This window comes from Schistocerca americana, chromosome 4, assembly GCF_021461395.2.
Source record: "Schistocerca americana isolate TAMUIC-IGC-003095 chromosome 4, iqSchAmer2.1, whole genome shotgun sequence".
Taxonomy (NCBI): Eukaryota; Metazoa; Arthropoda; class Insecta; order Orthoptera; family Acrididae; genus Schistocerca; species Schistocerca americana.
The window spans coordinates 601,089,684-601,105,424 of NC_060122.1; the positions used below are offsets into that span (position 1 = coordinate 601,089,684).

The window sequence follows — 15,741 nt, forward strand, 5'->3', positions numbered from 1 at the left end:
TTGGAGCGTTATTTGCAGGGCGCTCCAACCAGCTCGGGATTTTGACGGCCTTACGCTACACTTGGACAGAATTTTGCACGGTATCCCTCAGGTAGACATCCAACAATATTGTAGATCAATGTCAATGCGAATGACTGCTTGTATTACGATCTGAGGTGGATCGTCGTGCGGGCTAACTTGTTCAATTTGTGAATCTCATTATCTCGAACAAATCATCCAAATTTACTGAAACTATAATCACTTGTTTGTCTGTATATGTACAGCATATGTACCGATTTCTGTCCAATTCTGATAATTCCTTCGAGGTGCGTCGTTCTTTATTTTTGGTTCAAATGGCTCTGAGCACTATGGGACTTAACATCTGAGGTCATCAGTCAGCTAGAACTACTTAAACCTAACTAACCTAAGGACATCACACACATCCATGCCCAAGGCAGGATTCGAACCTACGACCGTAGCGGTCGCGCGGTTACAGACGTTCTTTATTTTTGTCTTACATGTGTTATATAGAGGAATAACATACTTATCCTTAAGCTATGTCATTTAATGTGTATATGACTGACTATATATTAGCTATGATTTGAATTGTACTTATAGATTGTTAAAAAATCGGATACAGTGGTTAAGAAACGGTTGCACCAACCTTGATCTCCTGCATTCGCGCCGCGTAGATGATGGGGTTGAGCAAGGTCTTGAGTATGATGAGGAAGTTGACGGTGGTGTAGATGAAGAACATGCGGAACTTGTCGCGCGGCGTCTCGGGGAACGGGAACGGGCAGTCGGCGCAGACGAGCACGAACACGAGCACGCCCGGCATGAGCCCGACCACGTACGAGCCGAGGATGAGCAGCGTGGTGCGGATGGCCTTGACGCTGCGCGCCATCTGCTGGTTGCTGTGCTGGTGCTGGTGGTGGTGCTGGTGCGGCGCGTGGTGGTGGTGGTGGGCGCGGCGCTGGCTGCCGCGGTGGCGCTGCGGCGTGCCGCCCATGCTCGTGGTCGCGGTCGTGCGCAGGCTGGCGCGGCTGAAGCGCAGCCGGCTCGCCTGGTGCCGCCGCACGATCACGAAGATGTGCGCGTAGATGATCGCCATCAGCAGCAGCGGCCCGAAGAACAGCGAGGAGAAGGTCGCCCGGAACTTGCAGAACAGCAGGAAGCTGCGCCGTGGGAAACGCGCTGTGGTCGCCCCGCCGAAATCTGTCTACAATGTGCGCTCTACTGCCAGCTGCCGCGCCCTATGCTAGACATCGGACCGCTGTGGAGCTTATAGCTGGTAGTTGCGTCGCATGAGCTGTAACCTTAAGGGGACCTGTACGCCATGACGGCCAAAAATTTTTTATTGAATAAAATTGTCTGATTCTTCTTGATTCTAAAAATACACTACTGGCCATTAAAATTGGTACACCGAGAAGAAATGAAGATGATAAAAGGTGTTCATTGGACAAATATATTGTACTAAAACTCACATGTGATTACATTTTTGCGCTATTTGGGTGCATAGATCCTGAGAAATCAGTACCCAGAACAATCACCTCCGGCCGTAATAACAGCATTGATACGCCTGGTGACGAGCTAGTTGCTCGGTCACCATTGACCAGACGTTTTCAATTGGTGAGAGATCTGGCCAGTGTGGTGGCCAGGGCAGCAGTCAAACATTTTCTGTATCCAGAAAGGCCGGTACAGGACCTGCAACATGCGGTCGTGCATTATCCTGCTGAAATGTGGGGTTTCTCAGGGATTGAATGAGGGGTAGAGCCATGGGTCGTAACAAATCTGAAATGTAACGTCCACTGTTCAAAGTGCCGCCAATGCGATTAAGAGGTCACCGAGACGTGTAACCAATGGCACCCCATATCATCACGCCTGGTGATACGCCGGTATAGTGATGACGAATACACGCTTCCAATGTACGTTCACCGCGATGTCACCAAACATGGATGAGACCATTATGATGCTGTAACGGAACCTGGATTCATCCGGAAAATGGCGTTTTGCCATTCGTGCTCTCAGGTTCGTCGTTGAGTACACCATCGCAGGCGCTCCTGTCTGTGATGCAGCGTCAAGGGTAACCGCAGCCATGGTCTCCGATCTGATAGTCCATGCTCTTGCAAACGTCGTCGAACTGTTCGTGCAGATGGTTGTTGTCTTGCAGACGTCCCCATCTGTTGACTCAGGGGTCGAGACGTGGCTGCACGATCCGCTACAGCCATGTGGATAAGATGCCTGTCATCTCGACAGCTAGTGCTACGAGGCCGTTGGGATCCAGCACGGCGTTCCGTATTACCCTCCTGAACCCACGGATTCCATATTCTGCTAACAGTCATTGGATCACGATCAACGCGAGCAGCAATGTCTGCATACGATAAACAGCAATCGCGATAGGCTACAATCCGACCTTTATCAAAGTCGGAAACGTGATGGTACGCATTTCTCCTCTATATACGAGACATCACAACAACGTTTCACAAGGCAACGCCGGTCAACTGCTGTTTGTGTATGAGAAATCGATTGGAAACTTTCCTCATGTCAGCACGTTGTAGGTGTCGCCACCGGCGCCAACCTTGTGTGAATGCTCTGAAAAGCTAATCTTTACTTTACTTTTTCGTGTCCGGAGATTTGTTTCAAAGCCTTTCAGCCCAATGTCGGGCCAAGTCCAATGTTTCTCTCTTCTCAAGCCACAGTTCTTCAAGGGTACACCTTGTGGGGCAGATGGAACACTGTAGAAGGTGTTCCATATCTTGAACTTCACCACACAGTTCTTCAAGGGTACACCTTGTGGGGCAGATGGAACACTGTAGAAGGTGTTCCATATCTTGAACTTCACCAAAGTCGCATTTGTTGTCTCCTTCGTCCTTGAAGCCCCATTTGACTAGGTTTGCTTTAACTGGTGCTACGCCTGTTCTGATGCGGTTCAGTGTTCTCCAAATCTTCCAGCTTGATGTACTGCCGCTGGGTATTTCTCGTGAGACAGGGTAGTCCTTCGGAGGCTCGTTCAATTCACTAGCGAGAAATCTCTTGCAGAATTTAAGTCTGCTACGTCTACATGAAGAACCATGGAGTGGGTGGCGCTTGTCGAAAATCTGTTTAAATTTTTCTGTATGTTCGTGCGCAATTCTTCGGGATTCAGGATATGAGAATCCAGCTGCTTTGTATATTTTCCCAAGTGGAGTGGGTTTCATGCATCCTGTTGTTAGCCTGCATGTTTCATTAAGGACTGTAGTGACTGTTTTGGCACGTGTGGGTCGAGACCATACAGGGTATGAATATTCTGCCGTGGAGAAGTAAAGTGCTCGAGCAGTTGTTCGTAATACAGTCGGACTAGCTCCCCATTTACTATTCGTCAGTTTTCTTAAAATATTGTTCCTGGCAGCAAATTTTTGGCAGGTTTTTTCACAGTGATATCTGTACGTCAGTGATCTATCCAGTACGACACTAAGGTATGTTGGTTTGTCCGTATGGTCCAGTTTGTTGCCATTCCAGGTGACGTTCAGCTTCCTGTTTGCCTGTTTTGTGCGGAGGTGGAAAGCGCTAACCTGTGTCTTAGATGGATTTGGTTTGAGGGAGTTCTCTTTATAGTATTCAGACATTACGTGTAGCGAGCTTTCTAATTTCCCTTCTACTTCCTCGAAGCTATTTCCTTGCGCTGTAATGGCCAGATCATCGGCATACAAGAAATGGGTAGTACGTTCCGGTGTTGGTTGATCATTGGTGTATAGGTTAAATAGTAGGGGGGACCAGCACACTGCCCTGGGCGAGACCGTTCTTTTGTCGACGCCATCGGCTTCTCTTTCGTCCAGCATTACATAGAACTGACTGTTTTGCAGCAGAGATTCAATGATTTTTGTGAACTGATGATCCTTAAATGTACAGTATAGTTTTTCCATGAGCTTTCTGTGGTTGACGGTGTCGTATTCAGAACTTAAGTCCACCAATGCTACACCTGTTATTTGTTTGTTTTCAAACCCTTCCTCTATGTGTTCTGTGAGTGCTAGGATTGGACTGGTACATGATTTCCCGGGTCTGAATCCAGCCTGTTGGGGAATGAGCTTTTGGTCTGCGATATTTGCTATGCGGTTTAGGATTATTCGTTCGTACAGTTTGTACAGATGGCACAGGAGTGCTATTGGGCGGTAGTTCTTCGGTTGACCTGCGTCTTTCCCAGGTTTTAGTAGCGCCACTACCTTTGATTTCCTCCACATCTTTGGGATCTTACACGTTTTCAAGCAATGATTAAAGAGCTGCAGGATCCATTGCTTGGCACTAGGTCCGAGCTGTTTGATCTGTTCCACGCATATATCGTCGACTCCCGCTGCTTTCCCGTTTTTAATTGAGTTCATTCCATGATTAAGATCTTTCATGGTAAATGGTATTTCGAACATGCTTGACTCTAATCATTTGCATATCACAGCGTCTTCTTCCTGTCGGTTAAATTTCGCATCTGTAGCACGTCATCTTCGTGGTGCAGCAATTTTAATGGCCAGTAGTGCGTATACATTTCTATAGGACCTCATTCTTTTCATGTTTAAATGCCTGTCTAAACCAGATGCTCGTGAATACCAGCTGTCCCATTACTGTCAAACATAAATTCTTGCCTAGAATGTCTCTCTATTTAGTTCTGGTGCTAGAAACTCTTTCAAGGGGACGCTGACAACCTCGACGTAGAGCGCCCTTAAAATCAAAACACACGCACAATTTCTTACGGTAGAACTAAAGCCAATTTATATTTATCTTTCAGATTCTTAATTCCTAGAAAGAATTTTACATAGCGAAACACAGATTCCGAATGACTGCTCCAATAGTTGCATTTGGGAACACTTGCCAAAAACTGTTTTTGTTGGCAGGTCAGCGTTTCTGAGTAGTATGATGGGCACCATGATATGTTTCAAAGATGGAGTAACAAGCAGATCAAAAACCATGGTCAGACTGGGCATCAAAAATTGGGAGCAACCCAAAAAGTGTGTTGCTACTAGCGGACAGACAACGTGTCGCTGAAGCTGAAAAAGCTGCTCAGAGCACTAAACAGGAGGCCAGAATAACAAAGATTAGAAAGAAAACTAAAGAAGATGATAAGGACACTTAGAATAAATAAGATTATAGACCTGCAATGTTTTGACATTTGGTCACTGATATGAAAATCACATGCCAGTCTCCAGTTTGAGCTTCCCGCAATTAACATTGTAGCTTGCTTGGGTACCTTTGTCTTATCCAGTATCAAAGCTTCAAAAGCAGCCTTTGCGTGAATAGTAATACTGTACTGGCCTACACAATGAATCACACTATTCAACAATGTATTACGTATTTTAAGCTGGAGCATGTCATATGTGTGGTGTCACCGCTAGACACCACACTTGCTAGGTGGTAGCCTTTAAATCCGTTAGTATACGTCGGACCCGCGTGTCGCCACTATCAGTGTTTGCAGACCGAGCGCCGCCACACGGCAGGTCTAGAGAGACTTCCTAGCACTCGCCCCAGTTGTACAGCCGACTTTGCTAGCGATGGTTCACTGACAAATTAAGCTCTCATTTGCCGAGACGATAGTTAGCATAGCCTTCAGCTACGTCATTTGCTACGACCTAGCAAGGCGCCATTGTCATTTGTTATTTATCTTGTGATGCATGTACCGCCAGACCGATGTTCACCAATTATGGATTAAAGTTAAGTATTCCGGCAGCTACGTACTTTTCTTGCTAGTATAATTGCTTTACCTGTTCCAGACCTCACGCCAGCCTGCGTGAGCTTAAACGCGTGCCTTTCGGCCACCCGTCACTGTGAATTGGCTGTCTTGCCAGTCCACAACAATATGTTCTTAAATTATTACGAGAAAATTTAATTCGAAGAAAAAAACGTTTTTAGGAATAAACATAACAACAAACTGGTAAATATTACAGGTTTACTGCTTTAACAAATTAGAAATAAAGAAAAGAAAATTTGTTTTGTCATATGTTCAATAGTGAACCCAAAATAAAAATTACACGTGATTCAATACGTAAGATAAAAATCAATATTGATTCCACGATGGATTCGACAATTTTCAAACTTATTTCACAATAGAGTTCACTATCGACTAATTATTGTGTTAAAGTTTCATTCTAATATCTGTTAAAGTTTTTAGTTATTAAATTAAAAAATACTAGTAAAAATTACAGGCAATGACGTCCAGGTCTCGTTAAGCAGTCTTCACGCGGGACGAGTTAACTGACGTTTGCCTGAAGCTGTACGAGTTTGAGTTTTGTGACTTCACTTCCTGGTTTTCCACGTTGCGGAGGCACTGTCGCACGTGAAACACAAAACTAGTTCTGCAATATTTCGGCAACCCGCTACGAAATGTTGAGACAATAATAAGGAAGAGCGCTCTCTGCGTCAGGAGCACAACATCAGAGATGCCGTATTAGATTTTCTCTGTTGCAGTCCAAGACAGTATTCGCTGGTTTTACATTATAATGTGTAGTATTAGAATGCAAGATCGCTTGTTGTGAACTATACTATTATTTCATGACCAATTTCGACAGTAACAGGCTGTCATCCTCAGAGTCTCCGGTCTCCAAGAAATATAACTAAACATCAGTCTCGTCGTACGGGTACTGAGAACATGTCCCGGCAACACACTATGAACACTTCGCAGCTTGTCTTGCCAGCAACTAAGACTCCTGTTACGTTGGTGACGAACACACATAAACGTGACCTTCAGCACAGTCTTCTTCCTTCCGATCATTTATGCTTCTAAAACAAGTTAAAAACAATTTTTCCAGTGTATTTATATAGGTTAATTTTATTAGTTTCATTATTAACCTTTTAATTGTTCAGTCACTCTAGAACCCGATATTTTCCTGGCTAACATTTGCGAAGGGCATCGTTTGTTCCTGGACATAGGCCCACAGAACATATTTTAATCGGTACAGTAATGACAGTTCGTAATTGTAACGCAGATTAGTCCCAATTTTGGCAGTTGTTCCACATTACACGGGGACTGTTCCCATTTCTTTTTCCTTTCAGATACTGTCTCGTTGTTTTTTATGAACGGTTCAGTATCTAATTTCTAATTCCATTCCTTCGCTTTTATACAATGGGCATTCATCATTAATGATGGTCTTAACACCCGAAGAGCCAAGCCATGCCAGCTGTTACTCTGCGGCATTCTGTAATATACTATGTGATCGAAAGTACCCGGACACCTGGCTGAAAATGACTTAAAAGTTGTGGCGCTCTCCATCGATAATGCTGCAATTCAGTATGGCGTTGGCCCACCATTAGCCTTGGTGACAGCCTCCACTCTCGAGGGCATACGTTCAATCAGGTGTTGAAATAATTCTTGCGGAATGGCGGCCCATTCTTCACGGAGTGCTGCACTGAGGAGAGGTATCGATGTCGGTCGGTGAGGCCTGGCACAAAGTCGGTGTTCCCAAATACCCCAAAGGTGCGCTGTAGGATTCACGTCAGGACTTTGCGCAGGCCAGTCCTTTACAGGGATGTTATGGTCGTGCAACCACTCCGCCACAGGCTGTGCATTATGAACAGGTGCTCGATCGCGTTGAAAGATGCAATCGCCATCCCCGAGCTGCTCTTCAACAACAGGAAACGAAAAGTGCTTCAAACATCAATATAGGCCTGTGCTGTGATTGTGCCACGCAAAACAACAAGGGGTGCAAGACCCCTCCATGAAAAACACGATCACACCTTAACACCACCACCTCCGAATCTTACTGTTGACGCTACACACGCTGGCAGATGACGCTCACCAGGCATTCGCCATACCCACAGCCGGCCATCGGATCGCCAAATTGTGTACCGTGATTCGTCGCTACACACAACGTTTTTCCACCCTCAAATCGTTCGATATCTACGCTCCTTACACCAAGCTAGGCGTCGTTTGGCATTTACCGGCGTAATGTGTGGGATATGAGCAGCCGCTCGACCATGAAATCCAAGTTTTCTCACCTGCCTCCTAACTGTCATATCACTTGCAGTGGATCCTGATGCAGTTTGGAATTCATGTGGAATGGTCTGGATAGATGTCTGCCCATTACACATTACGACCCTCTTCAACTGTCTGCGGTCTCTGTCAGTCAACAGACAGGGTCTGCCTGTACGCTTTTGTGCTGTACGTGTTCCTTCACGTTTCCACTTCACCATCACATCGGAAACAGTGGACCTAGGGATGTTTAGGAATGTGGAAATGTCGCTCACGGACTATGACACAAGTGACACTCAGTCACTTAAGCACGTTCGAAGTCCGTGAGTTCCGCGGAACTCCCTATTCTGCTCTCTCACGATTAATGACTACTGAGGTCGCTGATGTGGAGTACCTGGCAGTAGGTGGCAGCACAATGCACCTAATACGAAAAGCACATGTTTTTGGGGGTGTCAGGATATTTTTGATCACATAGTGTATTATAAGTCAGCGCAAGCCTCCGACTGCACCGCCCAACTACACTCGATGTGTAAACTACTTATCTACTTAACATAAATTTATGACAGATTTTGTTAACAAAAGAAAAGTTTTCTCTTTAAAATCATGAAGCTAAGGTAACTTTTAGACGTTGGGCCAGGTGGCTCCCTCATCCAGTACAACTTGCGTCAGTAACAGTCTGTGCTCACACGTAAATTAAACTCAATTGATAGAAGAGCAAGCAACAGATAATGGCTCATGTTATTTTCAATACTGGATACGATGTCTAATGACTGCTGAGGTCGCTGATATGTAAGACGTGGCAGTAGGTGCCGGCACAATGCACCTAATATGAAAAACGTATGTTTTTGGGAGTGTCCGGATACTTTTGATCACATAGTGTAGGTCCCTTACCATACGACATAGCATTGTAAGTAATCAAGACCCTTGTAAAAGGGGGTCCAGGAGTATACGGTGGGTCAGGGTACTCCCCAGCCCTTGCGGTGGGAAACTGCCCCGAAAGGAGGGGGATTCGCCAATGTCAACGACATCAGGATGGAGAAGACAATGGAGAAGACAACTGCATTAAGGACACATAATATGTATCCATAGGACATGTAGCCTATAACTGAGAAAGTGTCTTGAGATCGGTCCATTGGCAAAATATTTCGGAATAGCTCGTATTCGGATCTCTATGAGGAGGCTGCTATGGGGCGGTGACCGTGAGAAAAAGTTTCAATAACCAATGGACGGATAACGTTCTACGAGTCGGGGCATGGAATGTCAGAAGCTTGAAGTTAGAAAATCTGAAAAGGAAATGCAAAGGCTCTATTAGATACAGTGGTGGTCAGTGAAGTGGAATCGAAATAAGACAAGAATATCTGGTCAGATGAGTATAAGGTAACACCAATAGCTGCAGAAAATGGTATAACTAGAGTCGGATTCATTATGAAAATGAAGGTAGGGCAGATAGTATGTTTCTGTGAACAGTTTAGTGATAGGTGTTGTTCTCATCGGACGCGACACAAACCAACAACGACAGCAATAATTCAGCTGTACATGATGCCGTACAAGCAGAAGATGAAAAAGGTATATGAGGACATCAAAGGGTAATTCAGTACATAAAGAGAGATCAAAAGCTAATACGCATGGTGGGGACTGGAATGTTGCTGTAGGTGAAGGTGTAGAAAAAAGGGTTACAGGAAAATATGGGCTTCGTGTTAGGAATGAGAGAGGAGAAAGACTAATTGGGACTGTAATAAATATCAGCTATTAACAGAGAATACACTGTTCAAGAATCACAAGAGGAGGCGGAGGTATACTTGGGAAAGAGCGGGAGATACGGGGAAATTCCAGGTACATTACATCATGGACAGGCAGAGATTCCAAAATCAGAGACTGTGTCGTAAGGCGCACTCTGGAGCAAATATAGAATCAGATACAATTAGTACTGATGAAGAGTAAGCTCAGGTTTAAGAGACTGGTCAGGAGGAATAAATACGCAAAGAAACAGGTTATGGAAGTACTAAGGAAGGTAGAAGCACGCTCGAAGTTCTCTAAGGCCCAAGATTCTGCTATAATGAATAACTCAGTAGGCAGTTCAGTTGAAGAGAAATTGGCAGCCCTGGAAAGGGTAATCACAGAAGTAGGAAAGAAAAACATAGCTGTAAAGAAGGTAATTGGAAGAGACCGTGGGTAACAGAAGAAATACTTTAGTTGATCTATGAAAGAAGGAAATAAAAATGTGTTCAGGGAAATTCAGAAATACAGGAATACAAGTCGCTGAGGAATGAAATAAACAAGAGGTGCAGAAAAACTAAGGCGAAATGGCTGTAAGAAAAATCGAAAAAGAAATGATTATCGGAATGACGTTATCACCATATAGAAAAGTTAAAAGAACTATCGTTGACATTAAAAAAATGGCTCTGAGCACTATGGGACTTAACATCTGAGGTCATCAGTCCCCTAGAATTTAGAACTACTTAAACCTAACTAACCTAAGGACATCACACACATCCATGCCCGAGGCAGGATTCGAACCTGCGACCGTAGCGGTCACGTGGTTCTAGACTGTAGCGCCTAGAACCGCTAGGCCACCCCGGCAGCCGTTGACATTGAAAGAAAGCGTACCAAAGCTCGTCTCGTCTCTCTCCAACGTGCACGATTGTATTGTGTCGTGGTGCGTTCCCGACGACAGGACCTCCTCCACTCCTCCACTACGAAACGCCATCCACATGCCATGCCGCATCCGAACATCGTCGTGGACGACGACTTTTCGTCCCCAACATCACCAAACAACACAGGCGGCAGTGGTGTCTGCCTTTGCTTAACATTATCGCCAATTTTATGACGATGAACCGATGGCAACGCCAATTCCTGACGATCTCCATCCTGCCCCTGATCGGACCCTCACCGTAGCGGAGTCAGCGTCCATGATGTCTGCAATCAACGCATGAGAGGTGGTAGATGCGATAAACAAAGAGGCCTAGAACAAATCACCAGGATCGGATGGTCTCCCCATGGAGTTTTAGCTGGCGTTCACCACTTTAATGCTTCCTTGCTGGACGGCAATTATCCAGGTACTGTTTATTCAGTCCTTCTCAATCCCACCTGAATTCGTCGCTGGCATTCTTCTACCTATGCCTAAGTCGAAGGGAGGGTCTCATGTCTCTGCATATCGCACCCTTACGTTAATGAATGCAGACTATTAAATCTATGCACGCCTCTTAGCAGCGCGCATACGCACCGTCTTACCCACGGTCCTTTCAGCGGAGCAGACTGCACGTGGTTGTGGAGCCACCCTACACGCAGCCCTATGAGAATGCCGTGACCTCATCGCGCTGGCGGCAGTTTGTCGCCTTCGCGCAGCACTGGTATCCATCGATTTCACGAGTGCCTTTGATCACGTTCGACACCCAATTCCTCCTCATGGTGGCGACACTTCTAGGGTTGTCATTACTCTTTGTCCACGCCATTCGCCAGTTGCTACTTCTCGCGGTCTCGATGGTACAAGTCAATGGGAGGCTTGTAAGACCGATTCCTATACGTCGCTCTGTGCGTCAACGATGCCCTACGTCTACCTTACTATATACCATCGCACTTGAGCCCTTCATCACTGGTCTTACCTCTAGACTGCAGGGTCTCACTTTACGTGACTGCATCTTTCACTGCAGGGCTTATGCGGACGACCTCCTCTTTCTCACCTGCTCCTCCACGGAACTCAATGACGCCATCCAATGGATCCACCAGTATAGGCGTATTTCGGGTGGCATTCTTAATGTACGCAAATCGACTGTGATGCACATTAGGCGCGGCCTCTCGGTTATGGTGCCGACCCCACTTCCAGTCAGTACCACCCTTCGTTACTTGGGTATCGAATTTACGAGCTCCTCACACCGCACAGTGACAGTGACCCTCGCTTACCGGCGACTTCTGCAGTCGATTCGGCACCATGCTTGCGGTCAAGTGCACCGTAACTTAAACCAACTCCAACGTGTGTCCTATTTCAACATGTATGTCGCTCCTAAACTGGTACACGTCACCCAGATCCTCCCGACGCCGTCACTCCTTGGCCGCCGCATCCAATCAACCTTTGGATATTTCGTGGCAGCAGGAGCACTTTTCGAAGTCCGCTACAACAGTCTAACACTGCCTCCTCCAAAATGAGGGGCACGATCTTCTGCACGCTTTGTCCATACTATGTTGCGACACTGGCGGGGGCCGGTCCCGTCCTTAACACGCAGTCTCTGAGGTATCCTCCGACCAGCTTCTCTCGATATACCGATCAATGTGGCATCTATTTCTCCGTTATTGTACCATGTCGCCAATTGTTTCATAGAACTTAGCTACGTTCGGGCCGCTTTTCCAGTCACCTGTCTTCCCCGTACAAAAGACTATTATCGTTTGTTTATGCTGTCCAACCCTTACAACTTCATGGTACTACAGCATCCTAACATTCACTGGCGAACGATTTGGGAGTGTGTGCAAGCACCCTTTTTACCGTCATCTGTGATGCACTCTGGTATGTTTTAGTCTATGGCAAATTCCCGACCAATAGTCGACTTTACCGCATAGGACTGGCCACCTCCCCACTCTGCCCTGACTGTCAGTTCGAAGACACCGACGAGCACCGTTATACGTGCCCACTAAAAGGAAATGTTTTGCTCCTCATCCAACTAATCGTGTGCTTTTACCTCCGTGTTCCGCCAACGACTGTAACCCAACATTTCTTGTTGTTGCCCCAGACATTTTACTACCCTCTTGCTAAGCATAATACACTCGTATGGTTTCGAGGACAGGCTTTAGAATACGTCTTTCAGAGTGGTCCGCATACAGCCCTCGACTTCTGTTACAATGTTGTTTCTATGTTGGTTAGTCCATATCTATACATTCTGGTGAACACACATGCAGCTGGAGCCAGTCTCTCCTGGCGAGATCTTTTGGGGTCGGTTTTTGCGGTAGTTGTTTCATTCCTAGTTCATGTGTAGCGTTATGACCCGTTGTTTACAAGCGCTGGTTTTTTTATTTCCATTTGCAATTAGAGCAGTGATGCTTTTTCTGAAGTTCTGGTTGCGTGTATTGGTTTTCCTGCATTTCAGTGATATTTTTCTGCTCTTGCCCTTCTTACCATATGTGTATACAGCTTCCGTAGCAGCTATTTCATTTATAGATCGATAGGGGGAATACTCTTTCCACACTTCTGTAATACTTTGCTGTCCCAGCTCTTCTTGCCATGTGTCTGTGTACAAGCTCCTCAGCAGCTACTCACTTGCAGATTGGTAGAAGAAATTCTTTCGGCAGCCGCTCTGGGGTTGTTCCCCGCCAATTTCGAGCGTTATTGTGGGCTATGGCACGCAGCAAGGTGAACATATACAAACACACGATTAGAAAAAGCCGGCCTGTGTAGCCGAGCGGTTCTAGGCACTTCAGTCTGGAACCACGCGACCGCTACGGTCGCAGGTTCGAATCCTGCCTCGGGCATGGATGTGTGTGATGTCCTTAGGTTAGTTAGGTTTGAGTAGTTCCATGTCTAGGGGACAGATGACCTCCGATGTTAAGTCCCATAGTGTTCAGAGCCATTTGAACCATTTGATTGGAAATGGAAACAAAACTCGTTACAAGCATCCTCAGTCGAGCTCCATTTACCAAGGTGAACATCTCTGCTTCATTCAGCCTGGAGTAGTAGGGTGGAATGAAATTGTCTCCAGCACTGTGGATTGACTGGTCATTTCAAGAAACACAAACAGATTCAGCACAGGCAGTAGTCTCCATGAGTTACGAAATGCATCCTCAGTCCAATCTCTAGCCTCATCATTATTTTCTGGGAAATATTCCGCTTATCCCACCCATTATAATCTCCTTACTCACCCATTAAACCCCTCTCTGTCCAACAGAAGCCCGCCAATTTTACGCAGTTGTATTTCTTTGAATTTCAAGCAGCGAGAGTGTAGGGTAAGTGTCAGCTCGGTTTCCCCACCAAAATTTTGGAAATTCTTGCAGCAGGATAATACACATATGAATAGATGAACTCAAATCCCATGGCAGTACATTACATACTTCCACTCCAGCAGCTCAGCACAAAATAAGTCTTCTTCCCACCAGTTCACAAGTGGGGGATGAGAGGAGCCCTGTCTCCCACAAACTGATCAAATAAGGAAAATGCAAATAGAATTTTATAAAGAAACAGTATATCCTCTGCATGGTAACTAACACTGATTTGAATTTCGTGTTGTGAGATCCTTCCACACCAAGAGTTCATCACAGGCTGAGAGTTTCCCTCTTACTTGCAGATGAAGAATGGAGTGGGAGGGGAGAAGAGGGGATGTGGGGGAAGTGGAGGGGTGGGGGAAGGGAGAAGTGCCTTAGAACTGAAATGGGAAGGAGGTGACCAAAAATGTGCCAGTATTGGCATAGTTTTCCCAAAGAGGTGGGGGTGGGGGATGGACAGAGATGGCTCAGGGGTTTCTTAGATGGGTGGACTATCCTAGGGGGTCAGTATAACAATATATTAAGGGGAGGTGAATAGGGATAACTTGCCCCTGAATGTGTTCTTGCCCCTGGAATGTAGGCAAACAGCACAAAATTGAGCGCTTTTAACCTCCTCTCCCCCTTCCTCCACTACTTTCTACTTTTGACTATACTGTAGGGTGACCATCCTGAAGCCACAGTCTTAAGACAATCTGACAGAGGAAAACTGTATGCATCACGTAAACTGTGTTAACTCTATACCTTGTGTTACCATATTTTCACTGTGCATTGTATGAGGTGGAATTTGTAGGTGACCCAAATATTTTGCTAAATCGCCTAAAAACAACACTCAGGTGGCCATGCACCAACTCACGGTGGTTAAACCCCCACGCAGATTCGATCCAGGTTTGGTTCAGCTCGCTGTATAGCAAGCTAGTTCTTTGTGCATTACAATATACAGGTGTGTCAATGTTTCAACAGTATAGGTTCATACCACTTTCCCACATAGTCAACATGGTGGTCTAAGCATTTGGTATAACTGTAAACCAATCTGTCTGAAGTAGTACAAAACAAACGAGGATCCAAGTATAGGAGCCACTTACCTACAGGCAACTGGATGTCGGGATAATTTCTAAACTAAAAATCTTAGGAATATACGGGCTAATAGCAGGGTGTTCCGATGCAGTCCTTCGGAAACACCGAACCAGATCACACGTAATCGAGGTCATTAGTGTGGGCCACTGTGGTGCATCAGCAGAACTCCTAGAATGGAACACACTACCGACACAACGCTTTAAGTACTAGATAGACAACCTCATTTATTTGGTATTATTTCGTTTGAGCGTTGCCGCGGTACCCAGCGAAAATACTTCCTACAGGTCAGTGGGTTGCGTACGATATCGATTACACAGTTAGTGGAAGTGTTTTTGTGCAATGTACGTCATTCTACGATAGGCTTGAATCAACCGTTTGCCATGCATGGTAGCCGCTTGAACAGAGGCGCCTTGCCACCGATCGCACTGCTACCCCCGTCGGAGGTTCGAGTCCTCCCTCGGAGAAGTGTGTGTGTGTTGTTCTTAGCGTAAGTTAGTGTAAGTTCAAAATGACACACGTTGTCATTTTAGACGAACAACCTATGCTGACCTGTTGTGTGTGTGTGTGTGTGTGTGTGTGTGTGTGTGTGTGTGTGTATTGAACTGGGGACCTAGAAACGAGGGAGAGGCTTCATCCTGCTGTAGCCCTCAATGGTTCATAACCCCACAACAGGTCACAGCAGTCCACCCACCCCAACGCCGCCCCACTCCGAACACAGCCTTATTGTCTGGTTCGGCCCTCAGTGGCTCCATCCAGGAACGTCTCATACCAGACGCGTGTAACTCCAAATGTTTGCG

The 15,741-nt window shown here is 45.9% G+C and overlaps 1 protein-coding gene across 1 annotated transcript in view; it reads right to left on the minus strand.

Annotated features, from left to right (window-relative positions):
- Positions 1-622: 622 nt before the first annotated feature.
- Positions 623-15,741, minus strand: part of LOC124613644 (beta-3 adrenergic receptor-like) — a 130,816-nt gene continuing 115,697 nt past the window's right edge. Inside the window, exons 5-6 of the mRNA XM_047142360.1 lie at positions 1,019-1,154; positions 623-970 (exon numbers count right to left, since the gene is read on the minus strand). Of these exons, the coding sequence (XP_046998316.1) occupies positions 623-970; positions 1,019-1,154 (484 nt within the window). The remainder of the gene's footprint in view (positions 971-1,018; positions 1,155-15,741) is intronic.